Source organism: Petromyzon marinus, chromosome 47 (genome assembly GCF_048934315.1).
Source record: "Petromyzon marinus isolate PM22_M1 ecotype Great Lakes invasive population chromosome 47, UKy_Petmar_22M1.pri1.0, whole genome shotgun sequence".
NCBI lineage: Eukaryota > Metazoa > Chordata > Hyperoartia > Petromyzontiformes > Petromyzontidae > Petromyzon > Petromyzon marinus.
In genome coordinates this window covers 5,280,380-5,300,900 of record NC_133713.1, presented here as the reverse complement: position 1 = coordinate 5,300,900, position 20,521 = coordinate 5,280,380, and the positions used below count along the sequence as shown (strand labels likewise).

The window sequence follows — 20,521 nt, the reverse complement described above, 5'->3', positions numbered from 1 at the left end:
GACGGTACAAGGTGACAAGACGGTACAAAGTGACAAGACTGGCGCAAGCGACAGGGAGCAGTCACAGCAGAGCCACCCAGAGGGCGCCAGCAGCTATGAGTGACGCGCTCGCGAGCAGTGATGTTAAGCACCAGGAGGAACTTAAGCACAAGGCGTGGGCCGAGCTCATAGAGTTTTCTTTTTTAATGCAGTGCGAAGCTGAGCCTCATGTGGTGGACTCTTTTACACGGTGGAACGTGGTCATCAAGATGCCCGTGCAAAATGGAGGGATAACACAGGCAGCATGCAAGGTGTTTTAGAGTTGTCATAAACATAGATTCATTGGTACAATACGGTGATTAAGGACGTGCATTAAAGCTAACAATGTCATAGGAAGAAAACAAACGCACAGAAATCGAACGGCAATATGTAAAAGAGTCAATGGATTGGTATTACAAAAGTGAAATCATGAGTTAAAATCAATGAGGGGCTCCAGATTGATAGCAACACGTAGATTTTGATTTTCTGTAAAATGCAACAACGCGCACGTCACACTGAGCAGGTGTGTATCAGACCTCCGTTAACCGTGTGGCTGGTTGGGAATGGGAATACAGTACAAGGTGACTTACTCAAGAGCCCTGTCAGCCACCTTCTGGCCGGAGTCGATATTAGCCACGTGTGTACATGCACGATTTGTCGAAGCCTATAGAGGGTAGGGACGCTGTAAACAAACGCACCTTACACGATTGCTACAATCCCGCACGGCGTGCCCGACACGGAGTAACCTAATCGCACACCGCCGTCTGGGCTGATTCGGGAAGGACGCTCGTGGTCTGCAACAGCCAGTAACAACTGACGGGTTCGCCTCGTCCTTGCCCTGCGGGTTGAGCGTCGGAAATAGATCCGCAACGAAACCCGACCTCGCGTGGGCTCGCGGGGACGCCCAACGCTGGGCCTGGGTGCTGCTCAACGGACCGTGCCTACCTGGACGTGTGTGAAAAAGCGCCGTGAAGCTCACAGGATTCCTCCAGCGTGAATAAATATTCTTAATTCTGAAAAATATTCCGCCGGATCGCTGCCACATCTGGAGCAACGTTTGTCGCGGCCCCGCCGAGGGCTAAGTGACTGCTGCTGATGTTTCTGTTGTGCCACCACATTAAAGCAACGGTGATGGTGACGATGAAACAGCACAGCGAGCAATAGTAGATGCTATGTTCAGGTTTGTCTCACACACTTGTGAACGAAGCGACGGCAGTAGCAAATATGGCACACACTTCTTTCGTGTACTGTCTTGTGCAATACATCTTCGTTCAGGAATGTCCTATAATGCCTTCCTTATCAAACTTTACAGATTAAACAGCTCGACTTAAAGATTAATAACATGCAAAGGGAAATCATGTTTATTATATACATCTCTCTGGATTATGAAGACTATACTTCTACTTACGAACGAGTTAAGTTTCCTGAGGTCTGTTCGTAAGTCGATGTGTTCGTGAGTCCAACTTTACTTTTGTCGATTCCATACGGCATGTACACTCAACATGGGGAATGGCTTTAAACGTTGTATAATGTCCTGTAGATGCCACTGGTTCTTCATGTTCGGCAGATGTAGATGCCATTGGTTATTTATGGTCTGCAGATGTAGATGCTAGTTCCCTTTGGTGTTCGTGTTTCCTCCATACTCTTGAAAAACTTTCCAATAGATGTCTGCACAGTTGATCCTTATGGCAGTAATCCAGGGTACCAAATAATACAAAATGGCCGAGGCAATTAAATATTTTATTTCTGGGACACTATTTTTCCCAGGGGTGTAACTTCACTCCGCGACTGGGGTACCAATCAATCCGACATCAGTGCCACACTCCGCGATGTCGAAACGCCAAACGTTAACATAAAAAATCCGTTATCGAAAAATTCAACTTTGAATCGCGCATCGTGAGTACAGCTCGTCGAGATGAGTCGATTGCCACATCGCCGAACATCAACAGACTAAAAACGACTGCATCATTGACATTTTGCGAGAGCCGGGGTACTATGGGGGCCCCGGGGTACTGCCACAAGGTTTAGTTGCTCTCTTCTCTTCATAAATACTTGAGTAAACCTTTCCATGTTTGGGTCCCGAGACTCAAAACAAGCCAGTGCCTTGTTCGTATCTCTGAAAGTTAATTAGTTGATTGTTCGTAAGTAGAGGAGTCCCTGTAACTCTCTTGGTCACTATACTCTCACAAAAAGGGGGTTTCCCATTGGCGACTTATGAAACAACTTTTGACTCATATTCTTAGTTTTTTTGGTAAAGTCACGTTGAAGAGAAACAACAAAATAATAAAATATATATAAAACAATAAAAAATTATCACGACGTTTCGACCATAACTCAAACGGTCATCTTCAGGTGTGTTGGTTTGCACGACGTTTCGACCATAACTCAAACGGTCATCTTCAGGTGTGTTGGTTGGTTTCCAAACCAACACACCTGAAGATGCCACTGGCATCTACAGGACATTATACAACGTTTAAAGCCATTCCCCATGTTGAGTGTACATGCCGTATGGAATCGACAAAAGTAAAGTTGGACTCACGAACACATCGAAACGTCGTGAGAATTTTTTATTGTTTTATATATATTTTATTATTTTGTTGTTTCTCTTCAACGTGACTTTACCGAAAAAACTAAGAATATGAATTACTGCAGTCACGAAAGCTTTAAATCAAAATTTAACTTTTGACTTGCTTTATGGCGAGCATGATGCTGCTCTCTATCCTCTCTTCATGTTTTGCAAATCAACAGAACTCTCTAGAGCTGGTTACTTGCATGCCACTAATAGAGAAGTTTAGCTTGGTGGGGTAGGGAAGCCATTCCGTCTGGCTCCATCTCCTTCTCGGAGGCAGTAACACGTTATCCCCGGAGACGATAGTGAGTACAGCATTATATCTAAATTTCTCCATTGGCTTATATGGGGATGTGTAATTTGAGAACCCAAATCCATCCCACTTCTTATTAACTCAGCATCTCGCCTGGTATACATGAGTTTGTGGTTTTTATCCTGACCCTGATGCCTGTATATTTTAAGTTTGTACGTTTTTCCCATGGTCTCGTGGATGTTTCTCCGATTCCTCCAGTTTTCCCCTCCATATTTGTAAACATGCGGTGAGAGTATTGGGCTCCTGTACATTTCCACATGATGAGCCACTTTGTTGAGCTATCGTATGTGGCCAGGTCGCCTCTGAAACAGAGCTGCATAGCTCACCAGGCCTTGCCTGGTAAAAAAAAAAAAGTTAGCAAATTTCGAGTACGTCATGGCGAGGGACACAGTTCTTAAAACGGGATTGGGTATCAATGAGTTGAGTACCTTATTGCAAAAGGTACATAAAAAGGAAGGGCATAAATAATGGTGTTACTGTACTAGCGAAACGTCGTTTCCAATTGTTAAATGTTGTAAATTGATCTCCAACAGACCGGTGGTGCAGCTGAAGCAATAATGAGTTGTCACATTTGGTCAAATTGGCAGTGTCGGGTGGAGGAGGGTTTATGACTCAAGATTTGTTTGTACTGTCTGTCTGATACTGTTTAATCGATCATGTATGTTTCACGTGTACTCTTCCACGTACCATCTCATTTGTACCGTTTCGGTTGGCACTGGTACCGACTCGTCTTATTTCCTGACGACTGTGTTCGGCATCGTTTATACTTGGTCTCATTTGCATTGCCTCATTTCAACGGTCTCGTTTTTACTGCATCATTGCACCAAACCTTAGACCATGCGTGTATATATATACACACATGTATATTTATCTACACATTTGTAAAATGACTTTTTGTTTTCCAGAACATTGCGAAGAAGTATGTGCGATGGACACCAGCAAAGGGGCAACGTGTGGAGCTCAACTCTTCCTGTCCAGAGTACTGGAGTTTGGCAAGGAAGGGTGGTTTGTGGAGCTCATCAGTGCTCTCAGACAAGCAGGTGTGGTCATTAATTTAAATAGGCTTCATATATATATTTCTCCACAATCCTGGCTGTGTCGCCTGATGATGCTGGTTGTAATTACCGGCGAAATGTCGTGCTCGAAATGTAAATGTTGTGGGTTTACTCTCCAACACACAACGGGTGTGCTGTACTAGTGACGAATTGGGAACGTTCTGTTTACGTGACATACCTTACTAATTGGTTGTGTCAGATGTTGGCGGGTTTAACGACACATTGATATTTACGTGGCATAAACCCAAAAAAACAATTATGGATAGGCTATATATCTTGGTCTCTTATGTGGGTTTGGCTATTGGTGTGCCATCATCCCGCTGCTCCGGTGAGTTTGCCCGGTCACCCCAGCAGGGCCCCCTCCCAGTCTCGTGGCCCCACGGTCTTACTGCTCCCCCCCCCCCACCACCACCACCAACATGGTGCGGCAATGTGGCCCGGTGACCGTGGAATCACGCAAGCATGCGTCCCTACGTGCTTGGTGAACTGCTTTAATTTTGACTCGTAACGCACCACACAGTATTCACTCGCTCGATAGAGAGGGAACGACTCAAGAGGCTTGGGGAACCGCAGGCAAGCCGGAAGGCAGCAGCCACGCGTGTGCCAAATGCCAAGTTTCCCAAGCCGTGCGATCATATTTATATCAAGGTAGTATCGGCCAATTGAGTGTTTACATGTGTGGGAGTAAACGGGAAAAACCTAAGCGTGCAACGGGAAATCACTACATCCCGTACCGATGGAACAGGTGGGAGTCCACGTGTCTTCCATACCGCTTTCTGCTCTCATCTGCTGGTTTAACAGGGCTCTGTGTATTGTTTGGTATTTTCAAACTTTTTCCCATTTCTCTCATTTTTTCTTCACTTTATTTTTTGCGTGTTCTCGGATAGCTTGTGTCGTGTTTGCGTTTTTACTTTTCTTCCAGCTTTTTGGTGCACTGTCCCGCAAAATGTCAGTTATTTAGAATTAATCCTGCCACCTCGCTAGACATGGCGGTGTTCTCCTGCCCCTCTCTTTGCGCTGCTGGCGAAGTGGCCATCGCCTGGCTCGGCAAGGCGAGTGTACGATACGTGAGACTCGCGAATCCAGAACTGGCCATCGCGAGAGTTTACTGTATGTTATAAATTATCACGTTTATTCTAATCACTTGATTAAATTATAATTGTATTTGTTATCTCGCAAGACTAGCCAGAATATCGTACAGTTTTAGTTAGGTGTGAACATTCATTGTAAACTGTTCAGATCAATTCTGAGGGTATATTTTGGGGTTCGTGGTTCAAAAACCGGCAAGCCGCCCTGGTTAAAAACTGTGGGTGTAATAACCATAGTAATAAAACGACGACACGCCATCTGCTTCACAGTGGGCACAAAAGATCCACTGACGACAATCGAAGCCAGTAGGAGGTTATTGTGTGCTGGCATCATAGTCTTAATGGTAAGGGTCCAAGTTTTGCCGAATTCGAGAAATCACACCGCAAATTACTCAACTGGGATCTTGCATAGCAACGTCGCTCCTTCCTGGCAGATTACATCCATATGTGAAACGAATATAGTGCCTTCGTGATGGCCTTGCGCTGTAAGATTGCCGCAAATACAAAATGTACAAAGTTAATACTCTGAACATTTATAGTAATATTAAGATATATTAGTAAAATAGTAACAGTAGAATAATCTAACTAAACATATTTAATAATTAAGATATCCATATAATAGTATATTGAAGTATATTTAAAGTAATGTAATATGAAATATAAATCATTGTATGTATAAATCTTGACTTAAAGCTTTCGTGACTGCAGGAATTCATATTCTTGGGGTCTGTCGGTGAAGCCACGTAGATAGAAAAAATGATATAAATCAAAATCACGATGTTTCGATCACAACACAAGCAATAGTCTTCAAGAGAGAGAGAGAAATCTGCCGAGGCAGGCTGTTTATAAAAGTTTAGAGATGGGCGGGGCAGCTAATGCCACAATGTCGGAGCGAGTAGGAGAGAGAAATTTGAGGAGGGAGTAGGAGAGAGAAATTTGAGGAGCGAGTAGGGGGAGAGATTTTAGGAGCGAGTAGGAGAGAGAGAGATTTGAGGAGCGAGTAGGAGAGAGAAATTTGAGGAGCGAGTAGGAGAGAGAAATTTGAGGAGCGAGTAGGAGAGAAAGATTTGAGGAGCGAGTAGGGAGAGAGAGATTTGAGGACCGAGTAGGAGAGAGAAATTTGAGGAGCGAGTAGGGAGAGAGAGATTTGAGGAGCGAGTAGGAGAGGGAAATTTGAGGAGCGAGTAGGAGAGAGATATTTGAGGAGCGAGTAGGAGAGAGAGATTTGAGGAGCGAGTAGGAGAGAGAAATTTGAGGAGCGAGTAGGAGAGAGAAATTTGAGGAGCAAGTAGGAGAGAGAGCTTTGAGGAGCGAGTAGGAGAGAGAGATTTGAGGAGCGAGTAGGGAGAGATAAATTTGAGGAGCGAGTAGGAGAGAGAAATTTGAGGAGCGAGTAGGAGAGAGAGATTTGAGGAGCAAGTAGGAGCGAGTAGGAGAGAGAGATTTGAGGAGCGAGTAGGGAGAGTTAAATTTGAGGAGCGAGTAGGAGAGAGAAATTTGAGGAGCGAGTAGGAGAGAGAGATTTGAGGAGCGAGTAGGGGAGAGAGAGATTTGAGGAGCGAGTAGGGGAGAGAGAGATTTGAGGAGCGAGTAGGAGAGAGAGATTTGAGGAGCAAGTAGGGGAGAGAGAGATTTGAGGAGCGAGTAGGAGAGAGATTTGAGGAGCGAGTAGGGGAGAGAGAGATTTGAGGAGCGAGTAGGAGAGAGAAATTTGAGGAGCAAGTAGGAGAGAGAGATTTGAGGAGCGAGTAGGAGAGAGAGATTTGAGGAGCGAGTAGGAGAGAGAGATTTGAGGAGCGAGTAGGAGAGAGAGATTTGAGGAGCGAGTAGGGAGAGATAAATTTGAGGAGCGAGTAGGAGAGAGAGATTTGAGGAGCGAGTAGGAGAGAGAAATTTGAGGAGCAAGTAGGAGAGAGAGATTTGAGGAGCTAGTAGGGAGAGAGGAATTTGAGGAGCGAGTAGGAGAGAGAGAAATTTGAGGAGCGAGTAGGAGAGAGAGATTTGAGGAGCGAGTAGGAGAGAGAGATTTGAGGAGCGAGTGGGAGAGAGAGATTTGAGGAGCGAGTAGGAGAGGGAAATTTGAGGAGCGAGTAGGAGAGAGAAATTTGAGGAGCGAGTAGGGAGAGAGAAATTTGAGGAGCGAGTAGGGAGAGAGAAATTTGCTTGCAATTGTAAGCATCTGCGAGGGTCCGGAGGACGTAGTGGCAAGCCGCCATTTACGAACACACCTAAAGGTTGGCTGTGTTAGTGAATGTAACTCAGAGAGTCGAAAATAACTGCTAACATCGGCAGGTAGGATAGGAACATCACAGCTAGTTATGACCTAAACTGGTTAATAACGTCCTTCCAATGATTGCTCAGTTTGTACCCATCTTCTCGGTTGAAATTGTGTCTGTGTCTATATATCTGGATGGCTTCATGAACCATCCTCCTGCTCGCTCCTACATTGTGCCATTAGCTGCCCCGCGACTCTCTAAACCTTTATAAACAGCCTGCCTCAGCAGATTTCCCCCTCTCTTTTTCACCTGAAGACGATTGCTTGTGTTGCGACCGAAACGTCGTGATTTTGATTTTATTATTTTTTTCTATCTACGTGGCTTTACCGAAAGACCCAAAGAACATTGTATGTATGTTGAACTTCTTTCGCACTGTATGTAGCCAACCATGCTAATCGGATGTGTAGGTATATATTTCTATATATTTATATCGAACGTCTGCTATGAACTCATTTTTGAAGTATACTGCCATTTATGACATATTCATGGAGCCTTTTGACAAAACAAACGCAGTTCAATTGATGCCTCTACACAACTTACGGTTGAAACTATGAAACTAGGCTGTATTGCGGGCACCACTGATCGAATCACGAGGATCCTAAACAAACACGATGTCGAAGTCAGGTTCGGCGCCATCAGCAGCTAGAGACTCACCATTAATCGTGGACGGTGTATAACCGAATGTTAGCCTGTGGCTGTGGTCTTCTCTATGTTAGCCTGTTTGGCAGATCAGTTGTGACAATGATTAAACTGGTCCACAGTTGTCTTATCATTGTTGCCTGTCGGTCAAATATGCTCACGTTGTTTTAATGGTGACCTAAGAAAAGAGGACCACAATGCACTTCTTCAGGAAATGCTGATTTATGTTTGTTTGCATAATGCACAGAGGCTGTCTGCTATTTATACGTGTCTAGGTCTCGTTTGAAACGAAAGTTTTTCCATGCTGCTTTAAATAACCTCTTCAGATTGAGTCGCCTCGTCATTTATAGATTTAATTACGCTACTGTATTTCCCAGGTCTCTATTGAAAAACAGATGGCGAGTCTTAGTAATCCCTCACCTGCCTGTTCCCTTAATATCATAATAATCACTTACCTCAATGTGACATCCCGTTTATCTTTTTTTATATATGTATTTTGATTGAGGCAATGTGCGGGCACGTCATGACACACGCGTACAGACACCGTCAACACAAGCCAAGCCGGTTATGAAAAGCATACCGGGGCGGGGGGGGTCCCACCAAAAGAGGAGAGGGTAGCTTTTGACACTACGTTTCTTTTGATGCCAAGGTCCGAAGCAGTGTCTCATCAATGATTGCTAATGCTTTTTGTGTGTGTGTGTGCAGGATATAACACCTTGGCAGACTGCATAGACGAACAAAACTTTTTCAAACTGAATGATCTAGAGAACCAACGAAACATCATCAGACTGCATAGAACCACCATGGAGAGTCAGCTGCTTCCACGTGATGTCGTAATACATTTGGAGTTCCTGAGGGAGCTCGACAGGCAGGAAATCATACAGGTATACGATCGGGATATACGAGAGAAAGGTTCTACACTTTTCAGATGCGGTACAGCACTCCCCCACAAATGTTGTTGATGTCCTGTCATGATTACACAGCGCCACTTATTTACTAACAGATCACGATCGACGTGTACGTTTTGATTGAACTTTGGCGTTTTAATGGACTTTCGTCAATTTGCGTCTTTATTTGATCCGTGTCCAAACAGGAAACCGTTAGTTATGGGGACATCCGTGGCACAACAAAACTTATTGATCACGTGCTGCGATCTGACGAGCAAGATTTGCTGAAACAGTTCAAGTCAGCCATCATCAAAGCTGGCACTGGAGAGATAGCCGATCTTCTTGAAGGTACCGTTGCATTTGCAGTGAATAATGGATTTAATTGTCTTCGTTTTGGCCACAATTATGTGGACAATCTTAAATGGTTTTATTAATTGTTGGAACTGTTTAGCAAAGACTGTTTGTGATTCCCAAATGCCGTGCGAATAACAATTTGGCGCAAAGTTACGCAAGGGTGGACCACCCCACGGTAGGATGTCTCATCAGTTCATCTCAAATCGATGACCACACATTGGGACCTTAATGGTTTGCATGTGACGGTGTGTTTTGCACAATGATGTACCTGTGAAGTGTCAGCATTCCATGAGGGTTTTGTGAAATCGTGGGATTTCGTTTTCAGTACAACCCAGAGTGGATCCTATTGGATTATCCAGTCAATCAGTGACGCGGCTATGAACTTTGGTGCTTAGGGGAACCCACTCCTGCCCTAATTCCGTTTGGATCCAACACTTGAAGTTTTTCTTCCACAACCTCAAACTACATCCCCATAGGTCTGCCTCAGTTCCTTATGCTAAGTGGTATCCATTATAATTTTCCTTTCACAGTCGTATGCCTAGTCATGCTGTAGAAAAATATCGCACCCCGGGTTACTCTGTGCAGACCGAGATGGAATCCCCAATACACAGTCTCTTCCAACAAGGCCCGACTAGGCAGAACACTTATCAAGGCACGTGATGAAACAAAATACACTGCAATAAGGCCACGTGGTAAATGTTAAGAGGTTACAGAACTTTGTGAAACTGATCCCTGTGCTACAAGTATCTTCACTTGGTCTTCATCTTGCAGTCATCAGCGCTGACCCCACAGCCCCAAAACCTCCATCCCCCCTTTCCTACATTTTCCTTCACCCCACTTTTCCTCCAGACCCTTCCGTGCTTGTTCTCTTTCACCGACATTCCCATTACCGCTGCTTTCCCTCCACGTGTTATGCTGTGCGCGTACAGTACGGTATTGCATAATAGTCAGTTTTCAACGCGGTACATTTGCAGTTTAAATAATTGTGCAAAAAAGGCGCATTTTCTTAAAGAACGCATATGCAAAACTTGTAAAGAATATGTTCCCTAATTCATCATCAATGTGTATGCGCAACAACTCAATGTGATAACTTGCAGCGGAGGATCCCAGTACATTGCAACAATATTGGTATTATTGTATGAATCAGGAGTACAATCGTATCTGAACACATCAATTACATTTTTTACTTAACAGGGAAAGAACTCTATCATGATGAAGATGTTCAAAATGAATCTTTACAGTACACGGTGGACTTTGAGAAGCAAGATTGTGGAGCTGTAGACCATTGTAATGAATCATCCCAAAAAAACGTTGATGACCAAGGTAAATTCATGGTTGCAAAAACATATTGTTGTTCATTACACAAAATAAACAGCGTTGTTGTGGATTAAATAAAATGACAAAACAGATAAGCAGACACTATGTCTCCTTCAAGTATCCGTATCTCCACACCAGAAATAAAAGTATTTCTAAGACAACACATTGACCCAATGGCCTTATGGGAATGCATAATGTTTGAAGTACAGTGAGGGGAAAAAAGTATTTGATCGCCTGCTAATTTTGTACATTTGCCCACTGACAAAGAAATGATCAGTCTATAATTTGAATGGTAGGTTTATTTTAACAGTGAGAGACAGAATAACAACAAAAAAATCCAGAAAAACGCATGTCAAAAATGTTATAAATTGATTAGCATTTTAATGAGGGAAATAAGTATTTGACCCCCTCTCAATCAGAAAGATTTCTGGCTCCCATGTGTATTTTATACAGGTAACGAGCTGAGATTAGGAGCACACTCTTAAAGGGAGTGCTCCTAATCTCAGCTTTTTACCGGTATAAAAGACACCTGTCCACAGAAGCAATCAATCAATCAGATTCCAAACTCTACACAATGGCCAAGACCAAAGAGCTCTCCAAGGTTGTCAGGGACAAGATTGTAGACCTACACAAGGCTGGAATGGGCTACAAGACCATTGCCAAGCAGCTTGGTGAGAAGGTGACAACAGTTGGTGCGATTATTCGCAAATGGAAGAAACACAAAAGAACTGTCAATCTCCCTCGGCCTGGGGCTCCATGCAAGATCTCACCTCGTGGAGTTGCAATGATCATGAGAATGGTGAGGAATCAGCCCATAACTACACGGGAGGATCTTGTCAATGATCTCAAGGCAGCTGGGACCATAGTCACCAAGAAAACAATTGGTAACACACTACGCCATGAAGGACTGAAATCCTGCAGCACCCGCAAGGTCCCCCTGCTCAAGAAAGCACATATACATGCTGGTCTGAAGTTTGCCAATGAACATCTGAATGGTTCAGAGGACAACTGGGTGAAAGTGTTGTGGTCAGATGAGACCAAAATGGAGCTCTTTGGCATCAACTCAACTCGCCGTGTTTGGAGGAGGAGGAATGCTGCCTATGACCCCAAGAACACCATCCCCACCGTCAAACATGGAGGTGGAAACATTATGCTTTGGGGGTGTTTTTTTGCTAAGGGGACAGGACAACTTCACCGCATCAAAGGGACGATGGACGGGGCCATGTCCCATCAAATCTTGGGTGAGAACCTCCTTCCCTCAGCCAGGGCATTGAAAATGGGTCGTGGATGGGTATTCCAGCATGACAATGACCCAAAACACACGGCCAAGGCAACAAAGGAGTGGCTCAAGAAGAAGCACATTAAGGTCCTGGAGTGGCCTAGCCAGTCTCCAGACCTTAATCCCATAGAAAATCTGTGGCGGGAGCTAAAGGTTCGAGTTGCCAAACGTCAGCCTCGAAACCTTAATAACTTGGAGAAGATCTGCAAAGAGGAGTGGGACAAAATCCCTCCTGAGATGTGTGCAAACCTGGTGGCCAACTACAAGAAACTTCTGACCTCTGTGATTGCCAACAAGGGTTTTGCTACCAAGTACTAAGTCATGTTTTGCAGAGAGGTCAAATACTTATTTCCCTCATTAAAATGCAAATCAATTTTTGACATGCGTTTTTCTGGATTTTTTTTGTTGTTATTCTGTCTCTCACTGTTCAAATACACCTACCAATAAATTATAGAGTAATGATCATTTATTTGTCAGTGGGCAAAACGTACAAAATCAGCAGGGGATCAAATATTTGTTTCCGTCACTGTAAGTCTGACTGCTGATGAGACACTGTAAAAACACCGCTCGGAGTTTGCTTGCATTTTAGTGCTGCTGAAATGAAGCAACTCCAAGAAGGGCCCCGTTGGGTTCATGGGTTGGTGTAGGAAATATTTACCACGTGGAGAACAAAGCGTATTAGCCACTTATCGATAATGTAGTGCAATTCATGTTTTTCTACGACGCAAGATATTTTGGGATGGACTTACTTATGGTCCTTCCCTTTGGATTATTAAATAAATCACCGTAAGCAACTGGAGCATGGAATCGGCAAGTTTAAGGTTCATTATTGGTAGGCCACAAATTGTACCCCATAGGGAGAAAGCTGGAACCATGCCACGTGATACTGGTAAAGGTGAGTGGAGGCGTTTTATGAAGATATCGATTACAAAATATTTATACATCCCAGGCATCGAACCATATTTTCAGATGAAGAGGAGGAAGTTCCAGATGTCGCACTTGATGGTGTAAACTCTGCTTTTTCACGGGAATTACGAAAGGGAGAAACTACTGATCCAGATGAACTGGGAGATGTCAAGGGAGTTGAATCAGTTGTTGGAACAAGATGAGCCAACCTATGAATTCATGTTGACACACATTAAATAGTTCAATCATTCAGGAATGCTTCATTTCTGCTTATATCAAAACAAACAGTGGAACATATAAATGTATTCAATGATAACCATCCTGGATTTGCTGACGGTATAGTTCATTACAAAATGGCCAGTGCCAATTAACACTTGGAATTATTTAATGAAGATAGCCAGCAAAAGAGTTGGGCTCAAGATAAACGTGAGAAAGCGAAGAGTCGCGTACAAGTTTTTCGAGATGAATTGGGGATACTTGTCAGAGGTACTTGCAGGCCAGCATCAGCTCTAATGAGAAACATGAATTTTGATTTAAAGCTTTCGTGACTGCAGGGATTCATATTATTGGTTATTTCGGTAAAGTCACGTAGAAGGGAAACAATAAAATAATACAAAATATCAAACAATAAAAAAATTCTCACGACGTTTCGACAGCAAGAAAATTTGAAAATTTTGACTTTCGAATTTTTCTTGCTGTGGTTTTCTCACACCTGATGATGATTGCTTGTGTCGCAGTCGAAACATCGTGATAATTTTTATTGTTTGATATCTTTATTATTTTATTGTTTCCCTTTCTACGTGACTTTATCGAAAGAAGCAAGAATATGAGAAACATGAAGTTTATATTCTTGTTTACAGTGGCGACAAGTTCCGGAGCTAGAACCAATGTCGAGGTCTGCTGACCCCAACGAGAGGGCCTCAGGAGAGAGTTCGTTGTGGCTTTGCTACGTCTCCTCTTCATAATAATTCATAATAAAGGTGTTTGGGTTAGATCGCGTTATTTATAAATGTGTCGTAACCCTCCACCACCCGACACGGCCAATCAGCAAAAAAAAAAGTGTCACGTTGACAAAAGACAAATAGTTCACTACTTTAGCCCACCGGTGTGTTGAAGAGTGAATCCACAACATTTACAGTTTGAGTACGACGTTTCGCTGGTGATTACATCCAGCATCATCGGGCAATTCGCCAGAATGGTAAAGCCCTCACTTGCTCCCGGTCTTAAATAGAGCAGCATGGTGACGTCATTATTTAACTCATTCAGGTGCAGTGATTTTAGGCGGGGGGGGGGGGGGGTGTATTGTAATTATATAATCGATTGGTAATCAGTCAATGGTTATGATTAGTAATGAGTTGTAGATTAGAAATCAGTTGTAATGTGTGTGTTATTGTGATTATATGCTACGTTAGTAATCCGTTAATTAGTATGTGTTTCCCCTATAAGGAATTGTAATATGTATTATTATTTAATATCTTCACCTACGTGTATGTCTCCTCTGTTGAAGGAACGCAGATGGCGGTGCTTTACTATGCTTTGGGTTGCATGGCCACGGTCACACTGTGGCTTGTCTTTGACTTGCCATTCATGAAGTAGATGAAGAAGTCGTGAGAGAAGGATGGGAGTGCATTAAGTGGAGGAAAATGGTTAATCCGTGGGCATGTTCAGTTTTCACGTGTGAACGGTGCCAATTGAAAACTCCTTCGATAAATTTTTCTTTTTACAGAATGTGCACTCGCACAACCAGCGGAACAGGGGACGTCAATTGATGAGCCGAAGTCTGTGAAGTGTGGAAACGTATCGCTACGACAGTACCAGGCTGAACTCGCGGAGTCTGCTCTTAAGGGAAAAAACTCCATCATTGTTGCCCCTACAGGTGAGCAAGCCCGCAAGCCTCTGGGCGATATGCTTGCCAGAGCTAGGAATTTTTTTTTATCAGGGGTTCTTAAAAAGTCACGCCGCTCTAAGTTTATTCTCAGAAATGATGGGCTCCACGTACGCGAGGCGCTGGTGGCTGTGCACGTGGCCTGTAATCCAGCACTGGAAGAGGGCGAGGGTTGGTGGGTTGCAGAAATGTGAAACCCCTCCCGTGGACGTCGAGGACTCCACCTGTTCCATCTGTACGGGGGGGTAGTGTTTCCCCCCCCCCGCACGCGGGAGCTTTCTCAGGTGTGCTCCGGTTTTCTCCCAAACTCATTAATTGGCGGTTAACACCTTCATATGCAGTGGACCGCAGAGCCTGGGCAGTTGTTGGTAGTGCCGGCTCATCATGTGGCTGCTGCCTTCCCCGCTTGTCTGCGGTTCTTCTTCGTGCCTCTCGAGTCGTTGTCTCGATGAGAGCGAGTTGATATGCGGCGGCGGCGGCGGCGCGTTACAAATACAAATTATTATTACCTACAGCGGCGTCACGAGTAATGGGCGACTTTGCGCTGAATTATACAGTTCCTATCACATGGTAACCGGCGCTGCGGTCACAGGCGATGTGGCTGAAGGTGGCACTCATTTTCAGCAACCCTTTGTAGCGTTGAGAATGGTAGGCTTTTTATTGAAGTCTTGAGCTTCTCATTTGGTGAATGTCCTAAGGTAAAATGTTATTTCAATCAAATAGTGAATATTTTTTTTTTCTCTTTATCTTCGCACAGACAGTGGCAAGACGTTTGTGGCTTTAGCGATCTGTGACGAGCACCTGAGGCAACGCTCCGGAAAAGGCCCGAAGGTGATCTTTCTGGCACCCACACTGCCTGTGTTCCAACAACAATACGAACGCTTCCGCAAGCACTATCAGGACGAGAGGTATGTGTGCACACAATCGCGCACGGAAATGTCCCATTTTTACCCTTAGACCCACGTGGGATAATTGCCGTTCGCAAGTGATGTGTGTCCAGTATGGCTGAAGCCAGCACATAATAACCATTCTAAATGTTTGTCCCGCTATCAGTCGTAACAAATGAATATCAAATGCTAGTGCACGTGGCCTTTTTTGCCGATCGTGAAAAAAAAAACAATCGTTTTTAGTGGAAATCGAAGTGGTCATCCAAAGCTCTCATAACCAAGGTATTCATACTCTTTGGGTTATTTCGGTAAAGTGACGTAGAGTATAAAACTAAATAAATTAAATCACGACGTTTCGGGCGCAACACAAGCGTCCGCCATCAGGTGGGACAACCACAGCAGGAAACAACTGCTGAAGTGGGCAGAAGGACTGCCGTGACACGAGGCTATGTATAGGCAAGAGAGCGGGGGGGAGAGGCCAGGGAGGATATTGCATGTCAGGAATGACATCCTTCACAGATGGGATTAGATCACGGAATTTTGTGTACTGTACTGAATCGGACCTGGATGGATTTGAGTAACCAGGCAAAAACCTTAAATGCTTTATGGTGTTGCCTTCATATCCGCATCTCATTTTGCTTTACCTCAGCTCTCCCACTCCCAGCCCCGCCAACTTCCCCTCCCCACCCCCCCCCCCCCCCCCGACAAATCCCTTTAATCCCTTCTAGCTGCTCTTCACTTGGCGGCTCTCCCCCCCCCCCCTTTCTGTCTCTCCTCCCTGGCCCTGCCCCCAAAGAGTGTGGATCTCTGCAGTCACGAAAACTTAAAAATCTAGATTGAACCAATGTATTAATTAATTATGTGTGGACATCATCTGCTATTTTGAGATTACATAGAGTGATCAAGCATATATAATAAGAGCCGTCGGGAAAGGAGAGAGTGTCTCACCGAAGTTAAAGTGTTGATAGCCATTGTGACCACTGATAAAAGTGCGGGTGATGGTGATGGAAGCAGTGGGGTAGGTTTGGGGGATAATGTAAATGAGGATGATGTTGCAGGGCGATGAGGGTAAAAGTGGTAATGAGATGCAGGCACTGTGAGATGGGGTGATGATGTGATGAATGGAAGTCGTATAATTGGTGTAAAGAGTTGCGGGTGCACTGCATGGCAGTTACAGTTTGGATAAAATTGGGGTTATGAGAGGTGAAGAAAAGTGGGAGAAGTTCGTGTAAATGTTGCAGGAGTACACTATAAACTATTTAAAAAAAAAATATTTTACCGGGTGTAAGCCCCACTGAGCTGTGTAGCTCTACTCTTTGGTGCTATTCGGTAAAGCCACGTAGGTAAACAATAAAACAACAAAAATCACGACATAGGTAAAAAATAAAACAGCAAAAATCACGACGTTTCGGCCACAACACAAGCGGCCTTCATCACTGAAGGCCTTCATCGCTGAAGGCCGCTTGTGTTGTGACCGAAACGACGTGATTTTTGTTGTTTTATTTTTTTACCTACGTGACTTTACCGTAATAGAACCAAAGAGTATGGATCCTTGCAGTCACGAAAGCTTCAAATCTAGAGCTATGTAGCTCTTTTTCAGAAGCGACCTGGCCACAAATGATGGCTCAGCGAAGTGGCTCATCACGTGGAAATCTATCACCGCAGCCAGATACTCTGGAACACGTGATGTTGATTCTAAACGTGGAGGGTGAAAAAAAACGGAGGACCCGGCGAAGAATCCACGCGACCACGGGGAGAGAGAGACACGCAAACTCCAATTATATAGCAGGCACCAAGGTCGGGATCGAATTCACGACCTCCGGCATGCCGGGCAAGGCAGTTAACATCTCCTATCTACCGCAGGAGTAGTTTGGCTGAGGGGGGGGGGGGGGGATCGGGGTGAAGGGGTGCACGGGTAGGGGGGGGGCGGTGGTGTCCGTTTGTGTTAATTTGTGGTAAATTTCCACAATCTTCCATCTTTTGTCATCCTGTTTAAGCGCCTCGTGTGAATCCCCTTTCGATGTCCCTCAACGTTTCAGCAACAGGGTGTCCGTGGGCCGCGTGGCTGGAGGAGCCGAAACCCCCGAGCCCCTAGATCTGCAGCTGAAGAACAATGACGTTCTGATCATGACACCGCAGACCCTGCTCAATGGGCTCGAGAAAAATAATGTTTGCGCCATCGTGGATTTCAGCCTCATCATCTTCGACGAGTGCCACCATACCTGTAAAAACCACCCCTACAACGTCATCATGCAGCATTACCTCGGCGTCAAACATGGACCCAGTGCTCCACCACTGCCACAGGTATGCATATGTGCGCGCGTACGGACAGCGTTACATCTCGGTTGAAGTAGGATGTTTTTAAACAGGCGGTTTCAATCTGGAAAGGTGTTCCATCAGGGGTGGGACCGTCAGGGCCAGCAAGGCCTTCTCTGCTGGCCTAGAGATTGTCAGGATCAGAAAATTTAGACTTTTATAAATTAATACGTATTTTAATTAATTCTATACGTATTTTGCAAGGTTCGTTCCCATTAGTATATTGACGTCATTTCATTGCTACTCTCTCCCTCAGTTGCGCTGCTTCCAGTGCAGCTAATAAATTAGAGCTTTTATCCAATCAGATTTTCCACCTGTGCTGTCTCCGCCTCTCCGGGTGAAAAATCTACCCTGAGGCCTTCAGAATGTCGAGTGAATCCCGTCTGCTGTTGAAGCAAATGGGGACGATGTTGTTGCTTGTCATATTCTTTAACCAATCAGATTTCGAGTTTGCCATGGTGGGCGTATTCTTTGACACGCCGGAGCCTTCTAGCTGGCCTAGCCTCCTACGTCAGCCTTGTTCATGTGGCGTGATCGGAGGGCCAGTTAGCTAACTAAAGTAAAACTAGCTAGCACGTAATGTAGTATCATCTAAGATTCATTTAAACTTTATTTCGTGACGTTTAGATTTTTTGATGTAGTGCTTTAGATTTTTTTTCTGTGGCGAAGCCTGTTGAATCCTGATTGTGTTATTTGTGTTTTGCGCCTTTTTCGCTTGCTCGGTGGTCGTATGTGTAAATGTGACTGGTTGTTGTGAGTTTGTTATTACATCTTTAGTAATTACATTGATTTGGGCTATGCGAATATGGGGCGGTTACGTCGAATGACAATAGCCTATGGCCCTAGTGTCATGGTGAGGTTATTCGAAGGCGGTTTAATTGCGAGAGGATAGCACTGAAGGCCTAGGTGTAAAATACACGGCCCGCCACTGTATTCCACAAACGGTTAACACCTGCTGATTCGGCTTTAACCTTTCTGGCATAAATGCAGCTGTCAAGATCCACAATACAGGTGTTTTTTTTTAAGTATTATGGATGATATTGGTCGCGAGAACCTACGTGTTAAACGGAGCTGTCAAGTTGTTCCAACGCCAAAAAGACACCTATTGCAAAGCATTAAGTCGATATTATCCACACATACTTGTGGTAAAATAGGGTGACTTTGGTGGCTGAACTTCTTAACAGTTGTATTTACGCCAGAAAGGGTTAAGCTTTTTATTTTGTATTTTCTTAATACTGGCACACATAGATGTTACCTGCTGATTTGTAGTTTTTACTTAAGGTTATAGGCCGCGATTCTAGTCTTTGTTGAAAGGCAACTCTTGCTATTTGGCAGAAAATAAATGGTGGTGATCACGCCAAGGTTTGACTTTTTTTTTCTCTCTCCAAATTTAAACTTTCCAGCTCCTCTATATCATCATTATAATGCGCACCATTTACACACTCAATCTGCCACTCATTATTGTCGTCATGGTAAGGTGTAATGTATAGTATTTTAAAACACAATTTCCTTTTATTTCCCCTTTCACAGATCGTGGGCCTTACAGCCTCTGTCGGAGTTGGAGAAAATAAGAGCTTGCAAGGGGCAATTGATCATGTCTTAATGCTGTGCGCCAACATGGATTCCTGTGTCATATCCACCGTTCAGAGGAACCTCTCAGAGCTTGCTCAGTTTGTGCCCATAGCACAGCACAGTACGTGGGCTTCACCATGCAACCTCATTCACACCCATCTTCTTGTGTGTGGCTGATGTAGATGCAAAGCAAAAACTGCGATGTCACATTCAGGTGGTCAAGCCCAGATAACCGCATCAGGAGCAGCGGAGTAGCGTATCGTTGCCCTGGTGATGTCTCCTTCGTGTTTGTGGGATCGGTATGCGTTGTACCGTCTTCCGGATGATCGCGGTCGCGCACCGAGAGACTGTTTAATTTTCCATTTGTGCATCAGGTATCCGCATCTAGGTTCAGTACTACAGGGCCTTCTTGGCCGTAGTGACAGAATTTTTAAAAAAGCGTCAACGTTGTCCACGTTTGGTAATTTGAACAATGGAAGAATGCAAAGTGGTGACGTCGCTGAGAAAGCGTTCAACGAAAGTAACCAACTTCAAGGCGAACGTGCAGTGACCGACATTACACCCCCTGCATCGTACCATAATGTCGACATGCATTCCCTTCCCAAGCGGTTTTGCGTAGTCCAATCGGGAAAAAAAAATTAGGTACTCAATCAATTAAAACTAAATTTTACTAAATGTATCTACGAAGGAGCTATGAACAGCATATATGGCAAACTTTGTAAAGTTATGTTGCTATGAAGCATTACGGTTAGCAGTTTTACTATTCCTGCGTTTTTCGTAAGCCCCGAGGGAACAGCCCTCAAATCATGAGCGTCTATAAAACAGTTTTTTGTGCACAAACTAAAGATGCATTTAACATTTCAAACGGGTGTTTTTTTTTACCTCTGCACATTTAGCCTTTAAAAGCTGGTGATGAGATCAGGTTGCAATGCACATACAGTGCATGCTGATGGGCGAGTAAGACAGAGTATGGGTTGACAGGTACTAGAGAGTGTTTTCACAGGAAACGTCTCATCTTTCGTACCCGGTTACGGGTTTACTCTCTCGGCGCAGATATCCTACAGGTTGGGAGACGTCGTGCCGACCCATTTGCAGACATCATCAAAGATATTATGGCCAAAGTGGAAGACCTCTTACTTTCCCTGAACTTACCAGGTGAG

General features: G+C 44.3%; 1 protein-coding gene across 1 annotated transcript in view; it reads left to right on the top strand.

The window, feature by feature from the left end:
* RIGI (RNA sensor RIG-I) overlaps positions 1 to 20,521 on the top strand; it is a 54,057-nt gene that overhangs the window by 10,236 nt on the left and 23,300 nt on the right. Inside the window, exons 2-10 of the mRNA XM_032971795.2 lie at positions 3,806 to 3,940; positions 8,664 to 8,842; positions 9,052 to 9,193; positions 10,394 to 10,522; positions 14,428 to 14,577; positions 15,344 to 15,494; positions 17,513 to 17,777; positions 19,320 to 19,482; positions 20,415 to 20,516. Coding sequence (XP_032827686.2) covers positions 3,806 to 3,940; positions 8,664 to 8,842; positions 9,052 to 9,193; positions 10,394 to 10,522; positions 14,428 to 14,577; positions 15,344 to 15,494; positions 17,513 to 17,777; positions 19,320 to 19,482; positions 20,415 to 20,516 — 1,416 coding nt within the window. The remainder of the gene's footprint in view (positions 1 to 3,805; positions 3,941 to 8,663; positions 8,843 to 9,051; positions 9,194 to 10,393; positions 10,523 to 14,427; positions 14,578 to 15,343; positions 15,495 to 17,512; positions 17,778 to 19,319; positions 19,483 to 20,414; positions 20,517 to 20,521) is intronic.